Source organism: Heteronotia binoei, chromosome 20, assembly GCF_032191835.1.
Source record: "Heteronotia binoei isolate CCM8104 ecotype False Entrance Well chromosome 20, APGP_CSIRO_Hbin_v1, whole genome shotgun sequence".
NCBI classification, from domain to species: domain Eukaryota; kingdom Metazoa; phylum Chordata; class Lepidosauria; order Squamata; family Gekkonidae; genus Heteronotia; species Heteronotia binoei.
This window is the reverse complement of record NC_083242.1, coordinates 23,713,976-23,740,993: the sequence shown is the minus strand read 5'-3', so window position 1 is coordinate 23,740,993 and position 27,018 is coordinate 23,713,976. Positions and strand designations below refer to the sequence as shown.

Sequence of the window (27,018 nt, the reverse complement as noted above, 5' to 3'; positions counted from 1 at the left end):
GGGGTGCAGACCTCTGATGGCCACTTCTTTCACTGACCCTAGCAGGTGGCTGCTCTTACCACATGCCTCGGTGTCTTGCTGTTAAGACCAAGCCAGTCCCACTGCTTTAAGTAGACAATTTATTTTATTTTTTCGATAAACTTGTTCAATAACAAAAATACAAGTGAAGAAAATTATGTCTGATTTGTACAGTTTGTATTAACAATTTGTTTTGGAAATTAATTGAAACATGGGGGGGGGGGGGGAAGCCCTAACCAATTAGAAAAGAAATTCTCTTAAAATTGCTGGCCGAGGCAGGGGGAAGAGTGTAGAAAGAAAAAAAAACCCCACATACACACAATATTTTGAACTCAGATCTCTTGAGTAGGGATACCACTAGCAACTCCCAGGGCAGCGAAACCGTTTCTAAAAATGAAAATTTCCTTCATCTTCTGTTTCCCATCCTTCACAAGTTTTTTTTAAATTATTAAAAAGCCAGACAAACTGCAATTGAAATGCATTCCTTCGTGGGGGTGGGGGGAAGCAGAGCTCTACTATGTGTTTAGAAAGAATTAACGCAAAATTATTCTGATACGTCTTACATCCGAAGAAGATACTTACATGATCTCTACATCTTCTATGGGTGTTAACTGGCAGAATTAGGCCTCACCCCAACCCATTCCCACAAAAAAAGGGAGGTTTGTATGGCAACAGGCGAGTAAAAACAGGAAGTGTAGGAAGCGAGACCTTAGACTTGCACTCAGAGAAGTCACATTGCAAACACCTACAACAGGAAAGGAAGCTGTTGCTGCTCAAATAAAACACGGTCACAGAGGCAAGGAACATTCGCCATAGGCCTGTTAAAGTGACTGTAGGAAACAAACTTCCGTTCACCAAAAAACATGGACGATAACAAAAAAAAAATGTTATACACTCAGGCACCTGCGATCTCAAAACTTCCAGCCATGAGAGAAACAGCAGCAGAGTAGAAGTGTATACAGATCAGCAGCCCCAGGTATCAATAAAGCTGGCAAGACTGCAAAAGGCCTTCTGTGGGTTTTCTTGGGCAAAGGGTTGTGCACACAGACACACAGAGAGAACTGAATTGAAGGGGCCCAGGCATGAGAGCCCTCGGTTTTTCTAAAAAGGAATTCTTTGTGCAAACCGGAGTGACATAACAGTCCGCAGATGTTGACTGCGATGCTCCTAGGTGGGGAAAAGAAACGCACGTCGGAAATTGGGAGTATCGGACAGAAGGCTGACAATCGCACCATTAAAAAACTGCTTTATATACAGTTTACACGATAATGATCTTTCTGATATGAATCAATACTGTGCTTTTTTTGTGACCTTATTTCAAAAGCAAACCGTTGACCTTTTCTTCCACCTCTTTTTAATGACAAGCATTCTTCCTCTCCCCCCACTCCAAGCTTCTAGTTTAAACCATACAGAGTGAAAGCACCACATTTCTATGCATTTTGCCAGCTAAAAATATATCCCCCCCACCAAAAAAAAAAAAAAGTTTGTGGACAAGTTAAACTTTTACTCCTAGACTGGATATACACAGAGCTCCTTCTTTCGCATGTCCCAACTTAGTTTTAAGTGATTACTGGAAGAAGTCACCATAAAGTGCTCCCCCCCCGCCCCCTTCTTGGTGCAGCTTTTGGGCAATTTTTTCTCCCAGTTTATACTAAACCATGTCCTGAGGGAGGGTGGTCAAACACCAAACCTTCCTTGCATATATTGGACCAGAGGGCATTAACAATTACACCATGGAGTAGAAAAATCTCTGTGGCACCTTCCTCCCCCGCCCCCTTCTAAGAGACCATAAATACCTCAATTGGACCAAGAGAGGATTCAATCCCCATTAATTCGATGCCCACATGATATAGAAATCCTTATTTCTTGACTGATTCTGGCTTCGTTGTGGCTCTTCCCATAAACAGTTCAACAAGCAACTGGGGAGGTGGGTTCAATCCTGCTCCTTCTCAGTTTCCTTTGGCTCATTGTTCAGCAAATCCATTACCCTGGAGTTGCTTGGTTTTGTTCTCTAGGGACTTTCCGTTACAATTTAAAACTCAGAACCGGATTTAAAACTCGGGACCGCCACTTGCTGGTCTAATGGTTGGGAAGAATCAAGCGCTTGCGCTTCAAACAGGCCTTCATTTATCGAGGCTCCCCACGTAACCCGGGAGTTGCCCATCCCTCTCCCATTTCTAAAAAAATTCCACTTTATAATTTGAGAATGATGCGCACTTTCAGATCTCTCCGGCGGAAAAGGAGGGGTCATCTCAGTTGCATTTTGTGAAGCTCCACCATTCATCAAATCCCAAGTGAGCTGAAGCCTTTGCAGCCATCCCACCACCTGGGATGCATTGGGACAAGTCTCCTTACTTAGTGTTCTAGAGAGCTACAATTGATTACAAACTGGTCAGGTTCAGGAAAGTGTCATGGACTCCTCTATGCTTTCCCCCATTAAATCTGAACAATCTGCTGGTAGGATTTTTAAAAAGTTTTAGTAGTAGATGATTTAATGCAGTGGAAGATATTTTCTTCTGTGTTATCTTAAGGGAAGGGGGGGGGGGAGAAAGAATCAGAACACCTAATGCATTTGTGGACTGTGCTGCAGCATGACCTTTGCAACCATCATAACTGACCCAGCAACTACTTTGGTTACTGTGTGGCACCAGCAGCACCATCCTATCAGGGTGGATGAACTTTCAATGATTGTTCCGTCAGAAGCACAAGACCTCCCTCCTCCTTTGTAGTAGTGAAACGTACTTTTGCTAGACGCAGACAAAGGGGAGGGGGATGCAGAGGAAGGCAGGCTGGGGATGGGAGTTGGGGCAAAAAGAGATGGAACTGAGCTTTAGGGCAACCAGCCCAGCCAAAACTCCATGTGCCTTTCTGCTACTGCAAAAGCTCTGCATCCTAATTGCAAAGAGCACCTGGGCCATACAATTAATTGGGGTAAGAAGAGTAGTGTTGCCAAATTCTCTTTCTTGGCCTTTCTCCTGTGGTTTCCAAAGCAGCCTGGCCTGCAAAAATCAAGCAAGTGATGTGGGTAAAGTGATTACGGATGCTTCCTCAGTCTCATTTCTGTGGGCCAAGCAGCTAGGAATAATGCAAACACCGGCAACAACTGAGCCAGGCTGACTAGCAGAACCAGAAGGGGAACGTAACTGAGACTGCCCCAGCTCCAAAATTATCCCATGGTACTATTTACAACAAGCCTTTTGAAGTAGTAGTCATTTTTATCAAAATATGTTAAAGCTACGGTCAGTTCAGGACTGTCCCCTTAGGGCACCCAAAGCGAGAACTCAGTCACATTGCTCAGTGTTAAGTATCAGTCCTTGGGGTAGGGGTGGGGGGAAGACTAATTAAATCTCAAGAATGCTCTGTAGCTCCTCAAAGCACTTGGAGGGATTTTCTGCCAAGTCCCAATCCCCACCCATTGCACCCCAGCAAGATACAAATCTGAAAATCATTTGAACCTAAACCAGAAAGCCCAGGGGAGGAGTGGATTTGCAGAAAGCGACGAGAATACAGAAGTGTTCATGAGTTCTTGCTTGGACAAACAGAAAACAAAAACAAAACAACACCAGAGAGAATCAACCATGAATTCGACAGAAGAAAAATCTGACAACATTGCCAAGTTAGTCCCTTTCATTAACACTGTGATGGGAAAGTTAGCATGATTTGCAGATCACTTACAAAATGCACCCCATTCATCCACCATGGAGAATCCTAAACTTCAGAACCAAGGTGGGAGGGGTGGGGAGAGAAAAAAACACATCAGTAGATGTTGGCCTTTGTCGGGGATTTATCTCCATGTTGGAAGACCCTTTCTGCTCTGCGCCAATTACGGCACTGGCTCCAGGCAACCCACCTCACAGTACTCCTACGACACACGGGAGAATCCCAGCACAAATTACCTTGCTGCTGTTGGTGGATGCCCTCAGGGTGATGGCAATGCACCCTCTGTTGCATTGAAAAGCACCTAGTGGTGACCACCTACCCATTTTCATTTAATTCTAAAAGAATGGCAGCCACTGTTCCTCATAACCTCAAGGCCCTGCCCAAAGCTTCTGTTTTGCGACAGTATCAAAGCCACATCCATTTAGCGACTGGTGCATTTTAACTCAGTAATACTGGGCTCCCAAGTGAATACAAGAGGGCATTTGATGCTACAAACTGTAAAAACACAGTTATACTTCTGTATGCTGGGACAAGACACGGGGAGTGGCACCAGATGACCAGACTGGATTTCACTTAATACTTTCCCATTGTGCTGCAATCTCCCCAAGCTCTAGTTACAATCCAGTAGAGCCGCCTCTCCCTGGCAGATATTCTGTGGCAAAAACTCACACTGATGTGATGAGCAAAGCCAAAACCAGGCCCAGGGGAGAGAGAGAGGTGGAAAGGATGCCCATCCCAGGAATACAACAGCTGCTCACAGTTTAAAGGACTACATCAGGGGTGGCCAACGGTAGCTCTCCAGACGTTTTTTTACCTACAACTCCCATCAGCCCCAGCCATTGGTCATGCTGGCTGGGGCTGATGGGAGTTGTAGGCAAAAAACATCTGGAGAGCTACCGCTGGCCACCCCTGGACTGCATCATCCCACCTGTGGGGTTTAACCTTGGAGGGCGATGACGACAGGATGTTGCCTTCGATTCCCCGCAACACACAAATAAATTACCGTTCACAGAAACTTTAGCTTAACTGAAAATTGCACTGAGAAAGGCATGGGGTTTGTACCTTAGCACAGGGAGAAAAACAAGAGACCTGTTAAAATCAAAGGCTGCTACAAAAATTGAGGTAAACTGAAGACCTGTCAGCTTGGCAGCCTTCAGAAGAAATGGCTTTGTGTGTTTGTGTATGTGTGTTTTCCTTTCCTTTTTTTTCCCTATTAAGTTTTGCACACCATAGTGTTTTGCTAGCAAAGCGCTTGGAGTTCTCTTCCAGAAGCTTTCTTAGGGTGCTTGTTCGTATATATATATATATATACATACATATGTATACACATTTGGTATACTGCATCAGCAAAATACGTATATGTATGCATATATACGTATGTGTGTGTGTGTGTAAGGAAGGATTCCCCTTTTTCCACCTACGCCCCGTGTGTTTCTTACAGCTTGTGGGGCAGACAGGGGGAAGACCAGCAGGTGTGCAATTTGTTGTAACAGATTTCCGAGAACCTCTTTTGATCTCTTGGCTTCAGGGTGCAGTTAAGTTGAAATTGACCTCTTTTTTTTTTTCCGGTGGCAAACGCTTCTTTGCCTGTCACAGAAGGAAGATGCTAATCTACTAAGCTGTGGGGCCAGCCCCACTTTAACACCCTTGGCAAACCTCTGGTCAACCAAAGTTCATAAATACTTTTTTCTTTTGAGACTTTCAAAACTGTCAAAACATTTAAAAACTGGCACACAGTCCAGTGATGGTGGGGGGCAAGAGAGACATCGCTCCGTGGTCGAGAATTCTCCCCTGCTCAGTCGTCGAGTGTCCTTCTCTGCTCGCTCCTTCTCACAGTGCACGCCTGACTTCTTCCAGGCGCTCAGGAGGATGAGTGAAAGTTGGCTGTATTTGGTTTATGGGAACGGCTCTCCCCATCTCTCTCTCTCTCTTTTTAATAAAAAATATTCAAAGTGCATAGCGAGACCAACATCAGAGACCTCCTTGTTAATAAGACCGCGACAGCCCGACGTAGGCACCCTCCCGAGAATGCGCCGGACGCTCTGCTCTCCTTCATGATCAAGTGAAGCTGACGTGGACGGTCATCAGCCCGGTAAGCACACTTTGCCAGCAAATAGAAGTCCAACTATCGTAAAGAAAATGGATAAAACAAAGAGTACGTAGGATGACCCGACCACGGTGTTGTTCGGCAGTTTATAAGGCTGGCCGCCCACTTCGTTGATGTAAAAACCTATTGGGAATATGAGGGCTGCCATGCAGAAGAGGATCACTGGAAGGAAAGAGAAGAGAAGAAGTTGGTGACAGGACAAGTTAATTACACGGGAACATGCACACTGCTGGGTCCATCCATCTCAGTTCTCTCTCCTCTAGCCGATAGACCTCTGCTGTTCCGCTTGCCAGGACTTAAGCGCAAGCCGCTAGAGGGCGCCTTCAGATTTCCATTAATAATTTCAGAATTTCCACTAATTAATTCCAGAATCAGCAGTGTGAGAGACCCTTAAAACTGCAAGGGCAGCCTTCCTAGTCCGCCCACCCCACCCCACCCCCCTGGCAATCTGCAGCTATGGTTGACCCTGTGGGTAGGATTTTCAAGCCAAGAGACAAACAAACAAAGGTGGCCTCTGCATAGCAATCCCAGACATCTTTGGTTGTCTCCCTTCCAAAACCAGCCAGAACCCACTGGCAAGATTGGGCTAGTCTGGGCCATCCAGGGCAGGGCAAATGAGAGGCAGAGCAACTCTGGACTTCCTTGGTGGTCTCCCGTATTGATCACAGCTGACTCTGCTTAGCTCCTGAGATCTGATAAGTCTGGGCTAGCCTGGGCTATCTAGCTAGCAAGCCTTTCAACTCAAGGGGCTTTTCAGTGTCATACTGGTTCAGTTGTTTGGCCAATGATAGGAAATTACCAGGTTTTTTATTTTTTTAAGTTCTGTAATTCCTCTTATTTGGCTTAAAATATCTGTACCCTTACCTCTAATGCAAGCCTAAAGTCACTCTTGTTTGTCTCTGAGGTGTTGCTGGGCTTGAATCAAACTGTCTCTGAGGTGCTGCTGGGCTTGAATCAAACAGTTCTACTGCAGACCAGCACAACTCCTCTCTGACACTATCTACAATGTCGTAACAACTAGCATCAAATTTAGTCACCCCAGAAGGGCACAATTCAGGCTGAGAAGCATTCGGGTGAGGAAAGGCAGGCTCCGCTGGGGACCTCCCTCTTCTTCCACTCCCAGAGCAGCCTGAGGTCCCTGCTGAAGTGGAACAGATTCCCACCCCTCACCCCCACCCTCCCACGGCTGGCATCTCCCTCCGAACTCCACAAGCCAATTAATCAAAACTCAGATTGACTTACAGAACGAACATGACATTCACAGAGTTCACAATGCTTCTGGCAGCTGGCACAACTGGACTCTGCCAACAATGGCTTCAGAAGTGCAGTGAGAGGGAATCACTGGCTGGTTCTGCTCTCTGACCCTGGTGAGTTTCTTTCTCTTCTCCTGTGCTGGGGAAGGGGAGAGCAGACAGGCAAGCTTCCTGCACATGGAGGAGGGAGAAGCTTCTTCCTCTGGGAGAAGCACGGCCATGCCAGCAGGGCAGATACAGGCACAAGCCCTGGGGGGGGGGGAGCATTATTCTCAAAGGCCCATTTGGTCCAGCATCCTCTTTTCCTACAGCAGCCCCCCAACTGCTGCTGGAGAGGCACACAGGAAAAACACTAACTGGGAGGACCTCTGAATGGAGCTCTACTTAACGATCTGGTCTATGAGCTGTTGACAGAAGTAGGAGTCCATAAATTCGGCTAAGCTCCTTTTAGAGCAGGGGTGGGCAACGGTAGCTCTCCAGATTTTTTTTTGCCTACAACTCCCATCAGCCCCTGCCAGCATGGCCAATGGTAGGCAAAAAAAACATCTGGAGAGCTACCGTTGGCCACCCCTGTTTTAGAGCCATCCATGCGAATGGCCATCAATATATCTTGCAGCAGTGAATTCCATAAGCAAATTATGTGTTGTGTAAAGGTGGTGGCGGAAAGTGTCATCAAGTCACAGATGACTTACGGCGACACCTTAGAGCAGGGGTGTCAAACATGCGGCACGCGGGTCGGATCCGGCCCCGCAGAAGGCTCCAATCAGGCCCTCCAGCAACTGGCTGTGGTCTGTTTCATTCTCCTTTGCCTGCTGTGTTCGGTCGCCATTTTGCATTTCTCTCCAGCGATCAGTCAGTCAGCAAAGCAGCCTTTCATGGCTCCTTCTCTCCCCCCCCCCACTTCCCTTTTCCTAAAGGGAGGAGGAAAGAGGAGGAACCTCAGTCAATGAAAGAGCCTAGCCCTATAGCTCTGCTGGGTGATTAAGTTTGCCAGATTCAATTAATCACCCTGCAGAGCTACTGAGCACAGTCCCTCTTCCTTCCTGGCTGAGGCTCCTCCCTCTCCTTGTGTCCTGGGGGAAGGAAGGAAAGAGACAGAGCTACCTTTGCCCAGTCCTCACCATCAGGAGAAATACAAAGAGCACTTTTAAGACTAGTGAGGTTTTATTGAAGGTATGAACTTTTTGCCTTGCTACAAAGAGAGAGAGAGAGACAGGGAGGGAGATTTGTTGGGGGTTTTATGGGTGCAGCTGGGTTCCCCCCATTTTTTTTCATTGTATTCATGCCCTCCAGTCTTTCTCAATAGGAAAGTATGTGAACTATTTAGAAGAGAAATAACAAACTAGCATTAGGCTGAGTGTATGGTCTAGCCCAGGTTTACCCAGGAAATTTCCATTGATTTTTCTTTCACATTTTCCTTTGATTGGGGATCTTGAATTTAGACATCCCAGATAGTAGGCTGATACTAATTATTGCACATGACTGTCTCTGTTCTTGTACAGCCACATAGGAGTTGTAGTTATTTTTCTGGAGAAGACTATAGTTTTACAGACAAGCACATAGCCCTCAGTCTGTGACATGGTACCTTCACATAATCTTGACCAGCACATGAAGCAACTTATGTACAAAAGCTCACAATACTCAGCCGCTTCATGTTTTCCTCTGGGTCTGAGGCTCAAAGCATTGACTATGAGATCTTTGTAATGAATGTCAATAAATCAAAAGTAGGTTTGCAACTTATAGATGTGCACACTTGAACAACACTTGAACAGCATATTCAAGATTGGTACAGCACAGACATTGTCTGCAGTTTGATGCAATAATTCATAGCAAGAGATGACATCATAAAACAAAATATTGCAAGAGTGCTAATGTTTTAAGTAAGAAAAAAATTGTTTGTCCGCGTCCCCTTTATACAGTTTATATGTCCACTATCTGGCATTATATTTTATGACACACATGGCCCAGCCCAACAGTCTCATTTATGTCAAATCCGGCCCTCATAACAAATGAGTTCGACACCCCTGACTAAGAGTTTCAAGGCAAGACGTGGTCTGCCATTGCCTGCCTCCGTGTCACACCCCTGGTTTTCCTTGGTGCTCTCCCCAGGCAGACCCTGCTTAGCTTCTGAGTTCTGAAGAGATCAGGCTAGCCAGGGCTATCAGGGTCAGGGCCAAAGGAATGTAAAGGTGGACTTCCTTTTGTCTGTCCTACATATGAAGTCCATCAAGTGCATTGAGATGTAGAATTATGGGAGTAGAAATTTCTCTCTCTCTCCATAACATGAATAATTTTATAAGCCTCTACCATGCCCCCCCCCCAGTCAACTTGGGGGGAGCCAGAAAGACAGTGTGGTGTAGTGGTTGCAACAAAATCTGGGAACCATAGGTTCAAATCCCTGTGCCTTGAAATCTGCTGGGTGACCTTGGGCCAGCAAGTCTCAGTCTCAGCCTAAACCATCTCACAGGGGTGTTGGAGAAGTTTTAATTGGAAAGGTAAAAAGGAAACCGTGACTAACATTTTCATCAACCCACATTTGGCATATTCCAGTCACACATTAATAGTCAATTATCATCATTATTATTAGTTTATTTCTATTCCGCCCCTTCCCCCTTTTGGGAGGCTCAGAGTGGAGTACAACAATTTGAATTAAAACCACAATAAAATCATAATAAAAACAATTTCAACATTCAGTAAAGAGCAATAGATTAGTTCAGCAAGGTGATATAAAGCAAGATAGTATAGCTCCACAATATAGTGGTGCAGCGGGCCATGAGGGCATAGGGGGAGGCCAACCGATCTAATAGGTAGATAGATGCCCGCTGCCTCATCCAAAGACCTGGCGGAACAGCTCTGTTTTACAGGCCCACGAAAGGCCAGAAAGCCAGGTAAGGCCCGGATCTCCATAGGGAGCGGATTCTACCAGGTCGGGGCCAGGACAGAAAAAGTCCTGGCCCTGGTAGAGGCAAGACGGACATCCCTTGGGCTGGGAATTATCAGAAAATCCTGGGAGGCCGAACAAAGCGACCTCCGGTGCGTATATGGAAGGAGATTGGTCCCATAGGTATGTTGGTCCCAGGCTGCATAAGGCTTTAAAAGTCAAAACTAACACCTTGAAATGGATCCTGTATTCTATAGGCAGCCAGTGCAGGTTGCGGAGCGCCAGCCGTATGCTCACCCGTATAAGTGATGCAGTCAGCAGGCAAGCTGCCGCATTCTGCACCCGCTGCAGTTTCTGGATCAGTTTCAGGGGCAAGCCAGCGTAGAGCGAGTTACAGTAGTCCAGCCTGGAAGTGACCATTGCATGGATCCCTGTAGCCAAATCTTGGGAGGATAGGTATAGTGCTAGCTGCCTGATCTGCCGTAGATGCAGGTTTCTTGTCTTTATCAAAAGGACCCAATTTAAAAAAGAACAAAATTCTTTTTAAAACAAAGGTGCTTTTGAGTCTCGAAAGCTTATACCCTGAAGATCTTGTTGGTCTCTAAGGTGGACTCAAGTCAAAAAGCCTTAGCCTTAAGATGGAAAGGAAGAACAACGCATTCCAGCCTGAACTCTTAGCCTTTCCCTGTAGGGAAGGAACTCTGATCCCTCGATCATTCTGGCTACCCCTTCACAAGTCTCTTTTTTGAGAGGAAGGTGTCCACTTGCCAAGCCGACAGGTGGGCCTCCTCAACAAGCCAGGAAGTCACACTTACTTCCAGTGAACGCTATCCAGCGGGCGTACTTGGTCGCTTCTCTTCGCCAGTGGGAAGCCACTAACAAGCCACACGTGACAGTCAGTGAAATTATGCCCATGATGATGAAAAATAAGGTGGTGATCCACTCCGGGGGCAACCGGGGAGGAATGCAGGTCCTGTCACGTCCGTGGATGGTTTGACACTGTCGCACAAGGCCAACGGTGAGAGCACCTGCAATGACACACACAAGACAACCATCAACTGATTGAGGGAGGGGGAGGAGAGCCGGGGATGGGCCCATATCCCCCTTCCTCATTGAGAAATGAACATAAGAGAAGTCATGTTGGATCAGGCCAACGGCCCATCCAGTCCAACACTCTGTGTCACACAGTGGCCAAAAATATATATATGACTTCTCTTATGTTCTCTTATATATAAATACACTGTGGCCAATAGCCACTGGTGGACCTCCGCTCCATATTTTTATCTAACCCTCTCTTGAAGCTGGCTATGCTTGTAGCTACCACCACCTCCTGTGGCAGTGAATTCCACATGTTAATCACCCTTTGGGTGAAGAAGTACTTCCTTCTATCTGTTTTAACCTGACTGCTCAGCAATTTCATCGAATGCCCATGAGTTCTTGCATTGTGAGAAAGGGAGAAAAGGACTTCTTTCTCTACTTTCTCCATCCCATGCATAATCTTGTAAACCTCTATCACGTCACCCCGCATGAGAAGGTCACAGATTGCAGATCAGCGGCAACTTGTGGCCATGCTATCGGAAGCTGGAAGCTCACAAGGAGAGAATGTTAAGAGCCCTCGACCACCGTTACCCTTTAGGAACTGGCCTCCGGGGACTGCCCCCAAACCTGGAGATTCCATTAATGGGGATACCGCAGGTCCATCACCTGTGCTACCTTCCCCCTGCGCTCCATGTGATGGAAGACTGCCCTGCTGGTAATCTAAGGCAAGGCAACGCCTCTTCTGCAGCCTCAATGCCATTTGTACGAAATCTGGCATGCTCTCCCCACAAAGCTGGATTTAAGGCTAGTGAGATATGGTTGCCTGTTAATGAGCAGCTAGAGAGATAGTAGGATTTTGCTGTGGATGTCCCTAAGAGCCAGGGGAGGAACCTCTTGAAAGTTCACTCTTTTAAAGAAGGCATACAAAAGTTAATTTCAGACTCTTTCCAAGGCACAAGACCTACAGTGGAGTGCTACAGAGATGCAGACAAATGGGAAAGGTCACCTGTCACTGCTGAGAACACAAAATGGAGGAGCAAACGCTAAAGCATCCTGGCAATCTGCCATCATGCAGAGTCTTTGTTTTGCAGAAAATTAGGTTCAAATTATTAATTACATAGCCATATTCTCTGACTTTTCTTTATTTGACACTGAAAAAGCATTGTCCGGGGGGGGGGGGGGCGGAGAGGAAGGAACCAAAAATTAACACGTGTGCAGTGCGAGGGAAGACCAAAAAGAAGGTTTCAGATGTTTCCTGTTAATTAAAGCAAAGAATTCTAGCATTGAAGGAGCTTTGGTTAGGGCTTCCAAGTTGCAAATGATTTTATAACTCGATGCCAATTACATGAGAAGACCAGCTTCCCCGCTAACTGTGAACCCACAAATATTAAACTTGGTTGCTATTTCTGCCCTACTTTCCTGTGGTTGGAAAGCTTAGGCTTCTTTCTCTCAAAAGCTGTTTTGTTCTGATCCACAACCCAAGGAAGCTGACTCTTGACACAGAACGACATTCACTCCAGAGGCTCTGTGTGGGTGTGTGGGTGTGTGCAGGCTGGGGGGGTCATCATCCCTTACGTAGGAGGAAAAAATGTTTGCTCAGAAAGACATCAGCAACTAATTTACAAGAGGCTTGGGTGAGAACAAGATATGGAGGGGAATAAGAGAGAAATGCATGAGAAAATGGCCCCTGGAGAGGCCTAGGGAAGGAGAGGGTGAGCTTGGAAGCAAGAGGCCATTTTTAAGGGGTAGAAACACTGCTGACTCTGAACGTTGACCTCTCTTTTCAGACTGTAACTTCATGGCTGCAAATGCATGGTGGGGGGTGGGGGAGAAATCCAATAAGGCACACCATTTACAGGACTGCTTCACTTCAGACTGTAGAGGGGAACTGTATTTTTGGATGCTCCCCCATATCAGAAATATCTTGCAATTAATACAGTGGAGAGAAGGTGAGGCTAGAACAGGGGTCCCCAACCTTTCTGAGCCTGAGGGCACCTTTGGAATTCTGACACAAGAGTGGTGGGCAAAGCAACAAAACCGCTGCCACAGGAGGCCAGAGCCAGCCACAAAATGGTGGCTGGGGCTTACTTTCAGCCACACAATGAAACTCTGTGCAGCTGACCAGATCCCCAGTTCCTAGTCAGAAGCCTTGCTGAGCAACCCCCCCCCACCCCCTTAAACATCTGAAGGGCATCAGGAAAAGTGTCAGCAGGCGCCATGTTGGGGACCCCTGGGCTAGAACACTATCCTGGACATCTTGAAGGCTTTTTGAATGGGTTTATGGAATGACAGTGCATTCCTGGTCTTTATCATTTCAGAGGGAAGAATATACGTAACTTGGATATAAGACCTAGTTCTGTAAGGGTGGGTTTTTTTTTTTAATCACCTTATAGCTGCTTGATGCAGCTTCTTCTGCAGTGCCCTGTACCCCTATAGTATGCACAGAGCCTCATGTATTCTGCACTGCCCTGTACCCACGCAGTGTGCCCCCATATAACTATTCCAGAACTGCACTGCTTGTTCCCAGTGTGAGTCACTCCCTTCCCCCCCCCCCCAAGAACATGTGCTGCCATTTTATTTATTTATATTTACATCCTGCCCTTCCTGAAAACGGACTCTGGGCAAATTACATCAACATGTTAAAACAAGTACAATAAATATCAGATACTAAAAGTTAAAACAATTTAAATTAACGTTTATTCCAATCATTGCGGTGGTTGTCGTATTAATGCCTAATCTGGGGATGGTGGGGCCATAACTGGGCTATGTAATCGCTGATGGTGTCCTGGCATCCAAGGCTGCAACAGGGAGGCCAACTGGTAAATGCTCCCTGCCTCAACCACTGGCCTGAAGGAACAGCTCCGATTGCCATCACGGTGTCAAGTCGGCAGATTCAATAAGGAGTCATTATTGATACAAAGAAACTACTTTATTGATACTGTTACTTGAGGCTAGGCCAGCATTGAAAAGACTAAAGAATAAACTGTAGATACATTGCATATAAGGGACACTTCAAAGGGATTCCTAAAGGGGGAGGATTATGCAGGGAACATTCACACATTGATGTTACCAATTTGTTCTCAGGCTTGCATGGCCTTGATCGTAGTGGGCTCCTGACTCCCTTCCGAGAGCCAGCCCTGAGAAGGCACAGATAAGACTTTCACATCTTTTCATTTCAAAGCAAGGCCACTCACTACAGGAAGGGAGGGGTAGGAAAGGTATGAGCTAGCAGCATTTGAATATACTTTGGTTCTACCCAGAGTGCTCTTCGACTGAGCCAGAGTTACAGACAGATTTGACACATGGAAGCGCTGCTCACAACGGGTGCATGCAGTGCGGTTGGTGACAAAGGTGGCAAATAAGCCTTTTTTTCTGGAAAAAGAGGTGCTGGAACTCTCCAGAGGGGAATGAAGGAGAAACACATGGGATTCTTTGAAACAATACTATTTTCATGCACTATGGACTTACCTCTACTTTAAAACCGTTTCCAAACTTTAGACAGGTTACCAACTTCCTCAGTTCTTTTTTTAAGGTCTTGCTGCTTTTGTGTCTAACGCTGAATCATGACATTGAAGCAATCATGTTGTTGGATCAAGGACTGCTAAGGGAGGTCCAGTAATTTTTATAAACAATAAAGAAGTTTTATAAACAATACTAATAGACACTGGCAAAAGCAACGTATCCCCTGTACTGCCTGGCTGCTTCCACAATTGCCTGCAGCTGCTACTCGGGCACCCCCTAGTTTAAATCTTATGTTTTAAATTTTATTTTAATATTTTGTGATATCAGAAGATATACCATGCTCCCCCAGTGCCCCTTCTAAATGTTTAAACATTTTTTTGAGAATTTTCTTTCAATGAAGAGGTTCTGGAGCTCCGTTCCACTGCATTCCCCCAGGCGGAAAATAGCCCTGCATATAAGAACATAAGAGAAGCCATGTTGGATCAGGCCAATGGCCCATCCAGTCCAACACTCTGTGTCACATAAGAACATAAGAGAAGCCATGTTGGATCAGGCCAATGGCCCATCCAGTCCAACACTCTGTGTCACATAAGAACATAAGAGAAGCCATGTTGGATCAGGCCAATGGCCCATCCAGTCCAACACTCTGTGTCACACAGTGGCAAAAAATTTTATATATACACACGCTGTGGCTAATAGCCACTGATGGACCTGTGCTCCATATTTTTATCTAACCCTTTCTTGAAGCTGGCTATGCTTGTGGCCGCCACCACCTCCTGTGGCAGTGAATTCCACTTGTTAATCACCCTTTGGGTGAAGAAGGACTTCCTTTTATCCGTTTTAACCTGACTGCTCAGCAATTTCATTGAATGCCCACGAGTTCTTGTATTGTGAGAAAGGGAGAAAAGGACTTCTTTCTCTACTTTCTCCATCCCATGCATAATCTTATGCATAAGTATTTTACATCAATAAACAGAGTTTATTAGCAGCTTGGATCCATCAAGCTGCAGGCAGAGGTGTGTGTTCAGGGGCCAGGGTTTTCCTGCCTCCCACAACCACTTTCTATGTACTTCCCCCACTCCAAATTTTTTGAGGATCAGTAAGAGGGCCCTCTGGACCAGTGTCAGATGCCTGCAGGCCAGACTTGGTGTAAGTGGGAGTAACTGAGGAGGGAGAGATAAAAAACCTTTAAACCCAAAAGCCTCACATGGTTATAACACTCAGGCTATGCAAAAATAAAACATCAATGATGTCACTAGATCAGCTTGGCGGGGTGGGGGAGAGAAAGACACCGAACTGAGTGAATCACTCCATTTGAAGTGCTCCGATTTGCCTTTGGCACTGCTAAGAGCCGACAGCGACCTTATTAACCTCTTAAAATGCACAGTAACTTTTGTCAGCCTGGAGAATTCTCAATGCAACCCCGAGAGGTTTGTGCCTTTTAAAAATGCATGAATGAAAAGAGCAGCCAGGAAGATGGAACTTCTAGGAGCCGCAGTGGAGGGGAAATAAAGTCAAGCTTTATCCTGCGTGGTTTTCCTGGGAGGAAACTATTCCCCATCCCCAGCGCCAGGCTGCTAACCAAAGGGATGCCTGCTGTTGACACTGCTGGAGCCAGGGAGAGAGTCCACTCCTACTCCTGTACGTTGCAGTCACTCACATCTATCCTGCCTTTTGTACAAGTCAAAGTCCTCAGCAGTGAATAGTATTTTCCTCTGCTCACCCCTTCCCGTTTTAGCCTTACAACAGCCCTGGAAGGTAAGCGAAACTGACAATGACTGGCCCACAACCAGTCAGTAAATTTTGTGGCAGGCTGGGACTGAGCCCAGGTCTCCCAAAGTTAGACATGCAGCCCATTCCTGTGTACGGCATAATGATCTGCAGGTCTAACTGGGGAAGACCTGGGCTCAGTCCCCAGCCTGCCTCAAAACGTTATGCCAACATCAGCAATGTGCTTGGTTCCCCAGCTAGCCTAACTAGTTGCATATGTCAGAAGCTGGTCTTTATAGTTCAGACCTTTATTGGCATAAGAGCAATAATGATTCACAATCAAAAGTAGGTACAAAGGCCTGAAATATAGTAAGAACAATACATAAACAATCAATTAAAATAGCAGCCAATAATACTGATCAAAAGTAGACACCCAGCAATTAAAATAGTCGTATGCTAAGATTTAATTTTTATAGGCTTCTACTAAGAAGTTCGTAACACATGTAGTAATATGGGGATTAACGTATTCTAAAAGGTAGGACAGAATTTTCCTTTCAGTAAATGCATTCTGTTGGAGATATTCAGATAAAAATTGTCTACTCTGTGAGGCCAGGAGAGGACATTCTAAGATAATATGGGATGTAGAATCAAGGACTCCTAATTCACATGGGCATAATCTATTTTGGAGAGGTATCTGTCTAAACCTACCATAGAGAACTGTTGATGGGAAGAAGATATTAGATTTATATCCCGCCCTCCACTCCGAAGAGTCTCAGAGCGGCTCACAATCTCCTTTACCTTCCTCCCCCACAACAGATGCCCTGTGAGGTGGGTGGGGCTGGAGAGGGCTCTCACAGCAGCTGCCCTTTCAAGGACAACCTCTGCCAGAGCTATGGCTGACCCAAGGCCATGCCAGCAGGTGCAAGTGGAGGAGTGGGGAATCAAACCCAGTTCTCCCAGATAAGAGTCCGCACACTTAACCACTACACCAAACTGGCTCTCCATTTAAAGGCGCCTGTGATGGTAATGAACGGGTTAACAAGAAAACTAAGGACGCATAGAGCCTGCGTCAGGTGACCTGAGGATGGGAGCCAGAGTGCTTGGAACTCTCAGAGGTGATTGACAGCTAACGGCTGAGGGCAGTTAGTGACAGACAGAGTCTGAGGGACACTGCTGAAGAGAGCAGTTGGTCTGAGAAGGAGCTGAGACAGGAGCTGAGGAGAGTCTTCGAGAGAAGCAAAGCTCACTGTTCACTCTATTTAGACAGCCACGGGGCTGTGTGTGACTAGAGAAGAGTCACAGTAAAAGACCTGAGAGGTCACAGACACAGATACACGTCTCTTAAGAGCTAAAGAGGTGGTTGAGGGAAAGATGTGGGTCTAGAAGTCTGAAGGGCTGGGAGAAGAGATACCAGTCGAATTAAGGGACTTGGCACATTATACCCAAGAGGCCAACCCAGAATAGTGTTGGAGAGTGAAATCTGTATGATCTGTGAAACCTGAGAGACCTAAGTGAACTAGATATTATAAAGACTGAACTAAGAAGAAATTGTTAATTGCTTGAGATACAATATAGCCCATGTATATAATTCCCAGTTGAAGACGGTGTGTGTACGTTAATAAATTTCTGTGGTTTACTTTAAAGTTCTCTGGTGCCAGCATATTGGGAAAACTATCAAAGCTGCTGTAGTCCCCTACCTACAAACTGAGTTTATATCCATCTGAAAACAAAACCCCCGAAGAGACTAGTAGTGAGAAATCCATATTACACCCACCCCTTGTGTTTCATAGTCATGAAGTAAAATTCAAAAGGAAGAACTGAGGCGGAAGAGGGGCTGGGGTAGCCACAAGCCGCATATAGAAGCCATCCAGTGAGACTGCGAGGTACGCTGTTATAGCGCCAAAGTAAAGTCCGACGATGGAATGGCGAGTCTGGTCATGACCCTGACTCTACAGGCTTCAGAATCTCCAGCTGGCACTAAAACGGGAGACTGAGTCCCACCTTGCCCGAAAATGGGACTCATGATTCCCACCTTGCCAGGCTTTGCTTTGATATGCAGATTTTAACTGAACAGTCCAAATGCCCCTTCTGAAGGGGGCATGAAGCAAAAAAACGGAGGAAACACACTTGGGCAATGTGCTGCTTTGGCCCAGATGGTGGGAGTGGTCTAAACCTACTGGATGGCTGCTGCTCTACAGGAGGATTAACAGGACCCTCTGGCAGCTCTGCTCTAAGGGGAATCCAGCGACAGGACACCACCACCACCCCCCAGCACCCAGAGTCTTAGATTATTTACTGGATTATCAAAAATTCCTTGCCTTGGTCATTCAAAGTTTAACAGAGTGTATAAACAGTCAGCAAGAGCTGCAATATACAGTCAGCATCTCTCTCATTAAACACAAATCTGTACTGCTGCTTCATTAACACAAAGGAAGCCACTGGTAAACTGCTCTCCCATATGAATCCCACCATGCACATAACTTCTCTGACGATGGAGGCTCAGATAGCAGCCACTGCCAAGTCCGCTTTTTTTCACCTTAGGCGGGCGAGGCAGTTGGCCCCCTTCTTGGAACGCAACGACCTAGCAACAGTGATTCATGCTACGGTCACCTCGAGGTTGGACTACTGTAATGCCCTCTACATGGGGCTACCCTTGTGCCGGACCCGGAAACTGCAGTTAGTGCAGAACGCTGCTGCCCGGCTGCTATTAGGGCTCCCAAGATGGGAGCACATTCGGCCGGGGCTCCGGGATCTGCACTGGCTGCCAGTAATATTCCGAGTCCAGTACAAGGTGTTGGTCATTACCTTTAAAGCCCTATATGGCCTAGGACCTGCCTACCTTAGGGACCGTCTCTCCCCACACGTTCCCCAGAGAGTACTACGCTCGGGTTCACAAAACCTGCTGGTAGTCCCCGGGCCAAAGGAGGCCCGTCTAAAATCCACCAGGGATCGGGCCTTCTCAATAGCGGCACCTTATTGGTGGAACCAGCTGCCAGAGGAGGTGCGGGCCCTGCGGGACCTAGGGCAGTTCCGCAGGGCCTGTAAGACAGCCCTCTTCCGGCAGGCCTATAACACCTAACTGACAATGAGAACATCCTTTGGATGGAACAAAATGCTTTTACAGACCGCTGGTTTTATTTTATCTTGTTTTATTAATTATGGTCTTAATTGTATCTGTAAATGTTTTAAATTGAATTATGTGATTTATTATGTTGTAAGCCGCCCTGAGACACTTCAGTGAGAAGGGCGGGATATAAGTCTAAATATAAATAAATAAATAATAAATAAACTTGCTTCTGCCATCAGAAATAGCAGGAGTGAATGTACTTCCAAGGGAGGGTTGCAGGGCTCCCGCATTTAACATATAAAGTTGCCTTATACTCAGGGCTTTTTTTGTAGCAGGAACTCCTCTGCATATTAGGCCACACACCTGAGATGTAGCCAATCCTCCAAGAGCTTACAGTAGGCCCTGAAAGCTCTTGGAGGATTGGCTACATCAAGGGTGTATGGCCTAATACGCAAAGGAGTTCCTGCTACAAAAGAAGCCCTGCATATACTCAGGGTGGGCTTACCCACTAGGCAAACTAGGTGGCTGCCTAGGGCACCAGGAGGGTGGGGGCAATTCATTGGGCTTCCCACCCCCCTCCCAGTGCCCCAAGCAAGCACCTAGTTTGCCTGCCTCCCCTGCCCGCTGGCTGCTACTGCTGCCCACCACCACTGCTGCCTGCCCCTCCATTCCCTTCCCTTTGCCTCCCCCCGTGGCTCCCCCCCCCATCCATTTCAATGCCGGAACCGGCTCTAGCGCCGTGTTCCGCCTATCTAAAGCCCCCCCTCTCCTACTGATCACTCAATAGTGGGTAAAACCATGCCGCGAGGCCGGGAGGCGCTTACAGTCTGTCAGGACCAGCGTCCTGAAAGCTTGATCCTGCTGCCGCTGACTCCTCTTCCATTCAGGACGTGGGGAGGGAGGAGTCAGCAGCAGCAGGGGTCGCACTTTCAGGACGCTGGTCCTGAGAGACTGTAAGCGCCTTGCGGCCCTGCAGCACAATTTTACCCGCAATTGAGTGATCGGTCGAGGGGGGGGGGTGGCTTTAGATAGCTGGTTCCGGCATTGAAATTGACATGGGGTGGGGAAGGGTTCGATGGGAGGGAGGAGGAGGCGGCGCGGCGGGGAGGGGGAGCTGCAGAGTCGTGGGGGGGAGGTGTGGGGGTGCTTGGGGGGGGCGCCAGGCAGCGAGTCTGCCTAGGGCACCATGGGGGTGTCGGGCCGCCCCTGCTTATACTGAATCAGCTCTTTGGGCTCATCAAGGTCAGTACTGTCTAGTCAGACTGGCAGCGGCTCTTCAAGGTCTTGGAGATCTTTCACATCATCTACCACCTGATCCTTTTCACTGGTGATGCTGGGACCTTCTGCAAGCCAAGCAGAAGCTCTACCAGCCGTGGCTCTTTCCTAAATACATTATTAGTAATTCAAGAGAAAAGAGGACTTTCCTGTTCAAGCAAGCCTAAATCCTAAAAGTGCTGATCTCTGGGAACTTAGTGTTCACAGCGGGCTGTTTTTAATTTTGCGATAGTTTTTTTTTTTTTTTTTTTTTTTTTTTTTAAATTTAATCCAACGTTTATTGAAGTAATTCAAATTATACAAACATGGAAAGACAAAAGTAACAACATTGGAAAAAGTCTTCAGTGTAACACTTCTGATGTCTATTAACCAAGCAACGTGGGTGGATATGAAGAAAACGTATATCGATGCGTGACTGCATATACATATATATATCTAACAACTTAAATAATAATTATAACCACAACTTTATCGGGAAGGGGTAAAGCAGGAAGAAAATAAACACAAGGTGTGCGTATTAACTTGGGATCTTAGGTATCCTATAGGGAAGATGGTCACTAAGTGAAAGGTTAATATAACAAGAGGTCTTTATAAATAGAACATTTGGTAGAAGGGTTAATGTAAAATGGGTCACTGTCTAATTTCTCCAAAACAGGTAACCAAGTTGCAATGTAGTTAGTATGGGCTCGAAGAGGATCTGACTGATCTAGTGAGGCTTGGATTCTATCCATAGCAATATGCTCCCAAATTTTGAGTACCCATGAATCAAGCGACAACTTATTAGGGCTTTTCCAAGTTTGGGCTATCAATGATTTCGCTGCAGACAATAGTTTAGTAATTAAGGATTTCTTGGAGGAGGTAAGTTGTAACCCAGGCCAGTGATTAAGAAGGATTACCTCCGGGGTGGCTGGAATTAGAACGTTGGTTAAGGAGGAGATATGGGCACAGACTGAGGACCAAAAGGGTTTGAGTTTGGGGCAGTCCCACCAGCAGTGAATATAAGATGCTTTAAGGCCACAATTCCGCCAGCAATCAGAGGAACCTTGGGGCGAGGTGTGAGAGAGTTGGTAGGGCGTGAAGTACCAACGGGCGATTAATTTGTAATTTTGTTGAGAGATGTTGATGATGTTGGATTGTAACGTCTCGCTAGCCCAGATGGAGTCCCATTGTTCAGAAGAGAGAGAAATATTACAGTCTTTGTGCCAGAGAGTAGTATAGGAAGGAAGTACGTCTTCTGTTTTAGAGAGGAGACTTTGGTAAATTCGTGAAATGAGGCCTTTTAATGTGTAATGAGTTTTAGGAAGGTGTAGTATCAGGTGTTCGAAGTCCGTCAGAGGACGTGAGAGAGATTGACGAATGTTGGGGTCCTGAAGCAAATGTCGGAGTTGGAAATATTCAAACCATGGCGCGGAGGCAATCAAATTATGGTCAATTTTAGTTTTTGGTAAGAGTTGCCGTGAGGTAGAGAGGAGGTCGAAAAGGTAGATCTTAGAAGAGTTCCTCCAGATTTTAAAGGAGGAAGGGGGTTGAGCTGGGGGAAACCACTTCTGGCCTATAAAGGATGAAATAATGGAATGACCAGGAGCTAGATACGAACGTACTGAGTCCCAAACAGATAGAAGAGCCCGGAGAAAGGGGTTTACAAACTGCCAGGGAGGTCTTTCAGACTTCTTAAGCCAGAGGAGCTCGTAAAATTTAAGGGGAGAAAAATGAGCCTCCTCTATAGGCTTCCAAGGGGGAGAAGGATGGCGATATAAGATTTTGACAAATTGAGACAAGATGGTTGCTTTATAATAGCGAATAATATCTGGAACGGCCACTCCACCTTTGTTTTTAGATCTGCAAATAGTGGAAAGCTTTATCCTGGGTTTTTTGTATCCCCATATAAAAGCTGTCATTATGTGTTGCCAAGCTTTCAGAGTCGGTAGGGGTAGTTCGATTGGAAGAGCACGGAACAGGTATAGAAGCTTAGGGAAAATAAAAGATTTAATGGTCTGTATTCTCTCCAGCCAGGACAGACGTAGAGTGTCCCATTGTTTAAGAGTTTTAGAAACCTCTGACATAGTGGAAGTATAATTAACTTTAACCAGGTCAGAGAATTTTAATGGAATTTTTAAGCCTAAATATGACCATGTGGTTTGGACCCAATGAAAAGGGTAGTCGGAGGCTAGAGCTTTGGAGGTCGGAGGTAGTAAGTTGATAGGATAAAGAACTGATTTGGAGTCATTGACACAGAGACCTGATAATGTAGCGAATTCTGATAGGAGGGCAGAAATAGTCGGCAAGGATTGTAAAGGATTAGAGATATAGAGGACAATGTCATCAGCGAAAAGGCTGATTTTATAAGTGTGGTCATGAACTATAATGCCTTGGAAGTTAGGAGATTGTCGTAATTTATTCGCCAAGGGTTCTATTGCCAAGGCAAAAAGCAAAGGTGAGAGAGGGCAACCTTGGCGTGTACCTCTCTCTAAAGGAAAAATAGGTGAGTGTTGGCCGTTAATGTATAGAAGAGCTGAGGGGCTAGAGTAAAGGGAGTTAATAGTAGTCATAAATTTCGCTCCAAAGCCCATGGTCTGCAGTACTTTACTTAGAAATTGGGGTTCAACCGTGTCAAAGGCCTTTTCAATATCAAGGGCGAGGAAACAAGATTCGTAGGGTTGGTAAGAACAGTATTGAATCAAATTAATCGTTTGTCTGGTATTATCAGTGATGTCACGGGTTGGGATAAAGCCTGATTGGTTGGGGTGAATATAGGAGCCAATTATACGGTTGAGCCTAGCAGTTAAAACGGAAGTGAAGATTTTGTAGTCTGTATTGAGTAAGGAAATGGGTCGATAGGATTTGGTACTAAGAAGGTCTCTGTCTTTTTTCGGTATGAGTATTATCTTAGCTTGAGACCAGGAGGGGGGCATGTGGCCTGAATCCATAATGTGATTGCATACAGTAGTAAGGTAAGGAGTGAGGGAAGGACCAAAAGTTTTGTAAAATTCTGATGGTAGGCCATCTCTGCCTGGAGTTTTGTTTAGTTTAGAGGCTTTGATGGCTGCATTTAATTCTAAAGGGGTGATGGGGGAATCCAAAAAGAGTTTATGGTCAGTAGAGAGTTGACCGACAGTGTTCTGCCCCTGTAAAAATTCTTCGATGAGAGCGGAAGGAGGGTTGGATGAGGCATACAACTGAGTAAAATATTGATGGAAAGTCTGTAGAATTTTCAGGTTGGAGGAGTGTATATTACCTTGAGGGTCTTTAATGGAAAAGATCTGCCTTTCAGTTACCTCTTTTCTGAGTTTCCAAGACAGTATTTTAAGGGCTCGAGGGTGGCTGTGCCAATGTTTCTGTTTTAAAAACAGTAAATTTTTCCTAATAGTGGAGGTTTCCATAAGGTCAAGTTTTTTCCTTTCGAGAAGGAGTTTGTGGAAAATTTTTTTGGATCCTGTAGCTTTGTGTTTCTGCTCTAAACTTTTAATATTGTCCAATATTGATTGCCTAAGTTCAAGTTTCCTTTTTTTACAGGCAGAGTTCAAGGAGATACATTTGCCCCGGATAACCGCTTTCATGGCATCCCAAACGATGTCGTGAGAGACACCACAATCTGAGTTATTCTCAAAATAAAATTTTAGTTCTTGATCAATCTGTGTACGGAAGTCTTCATTCAATAAAAGTGATCTATTTAAGGACCAATCGTAGGAAGGTTTTTCTAAAGGAGTCAAGGTTAAAGTGCATTCCACCCAGGCGTGGTCTGAAAGTGTCCTGAGACCTATGCCTGCGTGGGATGTTTTATTTATTAGGGAAGAGGAAAAAAGAAAATAATCGATCCTAGTGAAAATATTATGCACAGCGGAAAAGTAAGTATAGTCCTTGACACCAGGGTTTTTGATTCTCCAAACGTCACACAGGTCGAAGTTTGACAGTATGGGAAGCAACTGAGACGAGGGGGCAGTCGTAGGGGGGCGTGTGTTAAAAGACCTGTCCCACAGGGGGTCAGCGATATAATTGAAATCACCGCCTATAATGACAGCGCCCTCTTGAAAGAAAGCTAGTTTAGAAAGCGTTTCGTTGATAAAAGTGAGTTGGGCTGAGTTAGGAGCGTAGAGTGAAACTAAGGTGACCGGAGAGTCGTTGAGCATACCTTTTATAAAAATGTACCTGCCCTGAGGGTCGGTCTCTTGAGCAGATAGCACGAACCGAACACGTCTGGAGAGCAAAATCGCCACCCCTCGTGACTTAGATGACCCAGCTGCGGCGTATTGTGTGTGAAACCATCTAGAACGCAAAATAGTGGTGTTTAACGACTTAATGTGGGTTTCTTGTAAGAAAAGAAGGTCAGGGTGCAACTTGGAAAGGGCTGAGGAGATTTTTTTTGCCTTAATAATATTGTTAAGCCCTCTGCAGTTAAGTGAAACCAACTTTAAATCAGACATTGTGATATCTGGTTATACAGAAAGAGTAACAGCATACAATTACAATAAAGGGGACAAGGTGGGGCACGACATGCCCATTGCATACCAGAGTTAAAAGGCTGTAAAGAGATGAGAGCCATAACCAAAGTCCGAGCATCAGAGATAACAACGGTAAACAGGAAGGTCCAATGCCTAACGATATAAAAGCCAAGGTGAGAACAAAAAAGTTAAAGGTAGCGCGAATTATGACAGTAGCTGCCAGGATACCTGGAGGGTGTAGAGTGCAAATATATAAAGTCACAGTCTGGTAGAAAGTTGAAGTCGAAAATGTAGCGACGAAGAAGGATCCATTCTTCCTCGAAATCTGGAAAAAGAGTGAGAACCAGAACAATAGAAACTGCTGACAATCGGTGGACAAACCAATAGGGCCAGAGAGGTAAGTACTGCCTGAAAAGTTGTCAAGGACAAAAGGGTAGGGCTTCCTCCTGGTCTTATACATGAGATAGTCTGCTTCCCTGTAAAAAGAAAAGAACCATAATAACCATAACAACACAAATACAACCAAAACATTCATTGTCTCTAGGGTGAGACAATAGAACTTTACGCTATGACTGTGAACCAAACCAGACAGTGGAGGGCCACAAGGAAGGGGCTCCCCGACTGTCCCAAGAGAGTATTAATGAGAGTGAAAATACACCGAACCCTTCATATTGGGTAGTAAAGTAGTACAAAGTACAAAAGTTTCAGTGGAACATAATTGAACAAACTGCTGGGCACAAGGTAACAATCCGTCTTGAGTTCAGCATTAGTGTAGTTTCTTCCAACTGGGTAAGGAAGACGAGTAGGGCCGACTTGCTGCGGTAGATTGGTCTGGATCCGTAGTTGGAGACATATCAATGTTGAGTTGCTTGAGGAGGTCACGACCGGATGCGAAGTCTGAGGCTGATAGGCGTATGCCTTGATGGACCAGGGAGATTTGTGTAGGGGAGGACCACCGAAAGCGGATCTTGTGGTCAGCCAGGGCAGCCAGAATGGGTTTCATTTCCTTCCTGTGGGCTAGGGTCTCTGGCGACAGGTCGGCAAGCGCTAAGATCTTTTTTCCTCTGTAGAGCAGGGACTCCTCAGAACGAGATTTACGGTATATTACGGATCTGGTCCTGGAATCAGGGACCACAATCAGTATATCTCGAGGAAAGTCTTTGGAATTGGGTTTCAGGGAGCCCAGGCGATAAGCAGAGTCTATAAGCGGTGCTACTCCATCTTGGAGACCCAAGGCTGAGGCAAGCCAGGTGGCAATAAAAGTTTTCAACTCTTGATTCTCCTCCACGTGCTCAGGCACCCCCCTCAGCTTCAGGTTAGAGGATCTGAGTTTATTATCGAGGTAAAGGACTTTTTCATGAAGCCAAAGATCGGATTGTTGCAGGGCCTCCACAGCTTCTTTTGCACTGGACGCCATTTCGAAGGCTGAGTCAGCCGTTTGGGAAACCGCCAAAATAGATTCATTAAGTTTTGAGAGTTCTTCCTGAATGGGGGTGATAGCCTTAGAGATTTTGTCCCCAATTGTCATTTCAAGCCGGGAGATGGCTTCCTGAAAGGTCTGGGTGGTCAAGAGCGAGCTTTCTGCAGAGGCGGGAGAAGCCTCGGCCGCCATTACGGGGACCGTCGCGGGCCGCGGAGGGGAGCCGGGAGCAACAGGACTTACCGGCTGAAAGAAGAGGGTTTTTTGAGTCTTTGCAGAGGGTTTTGCGGAGGCCTTAGGTCTTCCGGGGTATCTTTTGCCCATGCCCAGGTGAGTAAATGCGTTAGAAGGGAACGGAGACGCGTTGGGGGGACAGTTCAATGGGAGCGAGCTCCTTAGGCGTCCGCCATGCTCCGCGTCGCCCCGCCCCCCGATAGTTTTTTTTAATGTTGATTTTATCACCTCATATTTTTATAAGGTGCTTGGAGAACTGGAACCATTGAAAAGCAGGAGGCACATTTGTAAGATAAAACCCCAATCTTTGCACAGCACCCGATAAAAAAAAACTGCCACTGCGATATTCTACTGCCTTTTACCACTTTTGGCAGCATGGCAATATCCCTTTGTGTGTATCTGAGCCTGTCACTGATGTTGGTTTTTCCACTTCTGCTACATGGAAGAGCTTCAT

The 27,018-nt window shown here is 46.0% G+C and overlaps 1 protein-coding gene across 1 annotated transcript in view; it reads right to left on the bottom strand.

Annotated features, from left to right (window-relative positions):
• Positions 1 to 105: 105 nt before the first annotated feature.
• MOSMO (modulator of smoothened) overlaps positions 106 to 27,018 on the bottom strand; it is a 62,691-nt gene continuing 35,778 nt past the window's right edge. Inside the window, exons 2-3 of the mRNA XM_060261046.1 lie at positions 10,735 to 10,947; positions 106 to 5,947 (exon numbers count right to left, since the gene is read on the bottom strand). Coding sequence (XP_060117029.1) covers positions 5,763 to 5,947; positions 10,735 to 10,947 — 398 coding nt within the window. The 3' untranslated portion in view covers positions 106 to 5,762. The remainder of the gene's footprint in view (positions 5,948 to 10,734; positions 10,948 to 27,018) is intronic.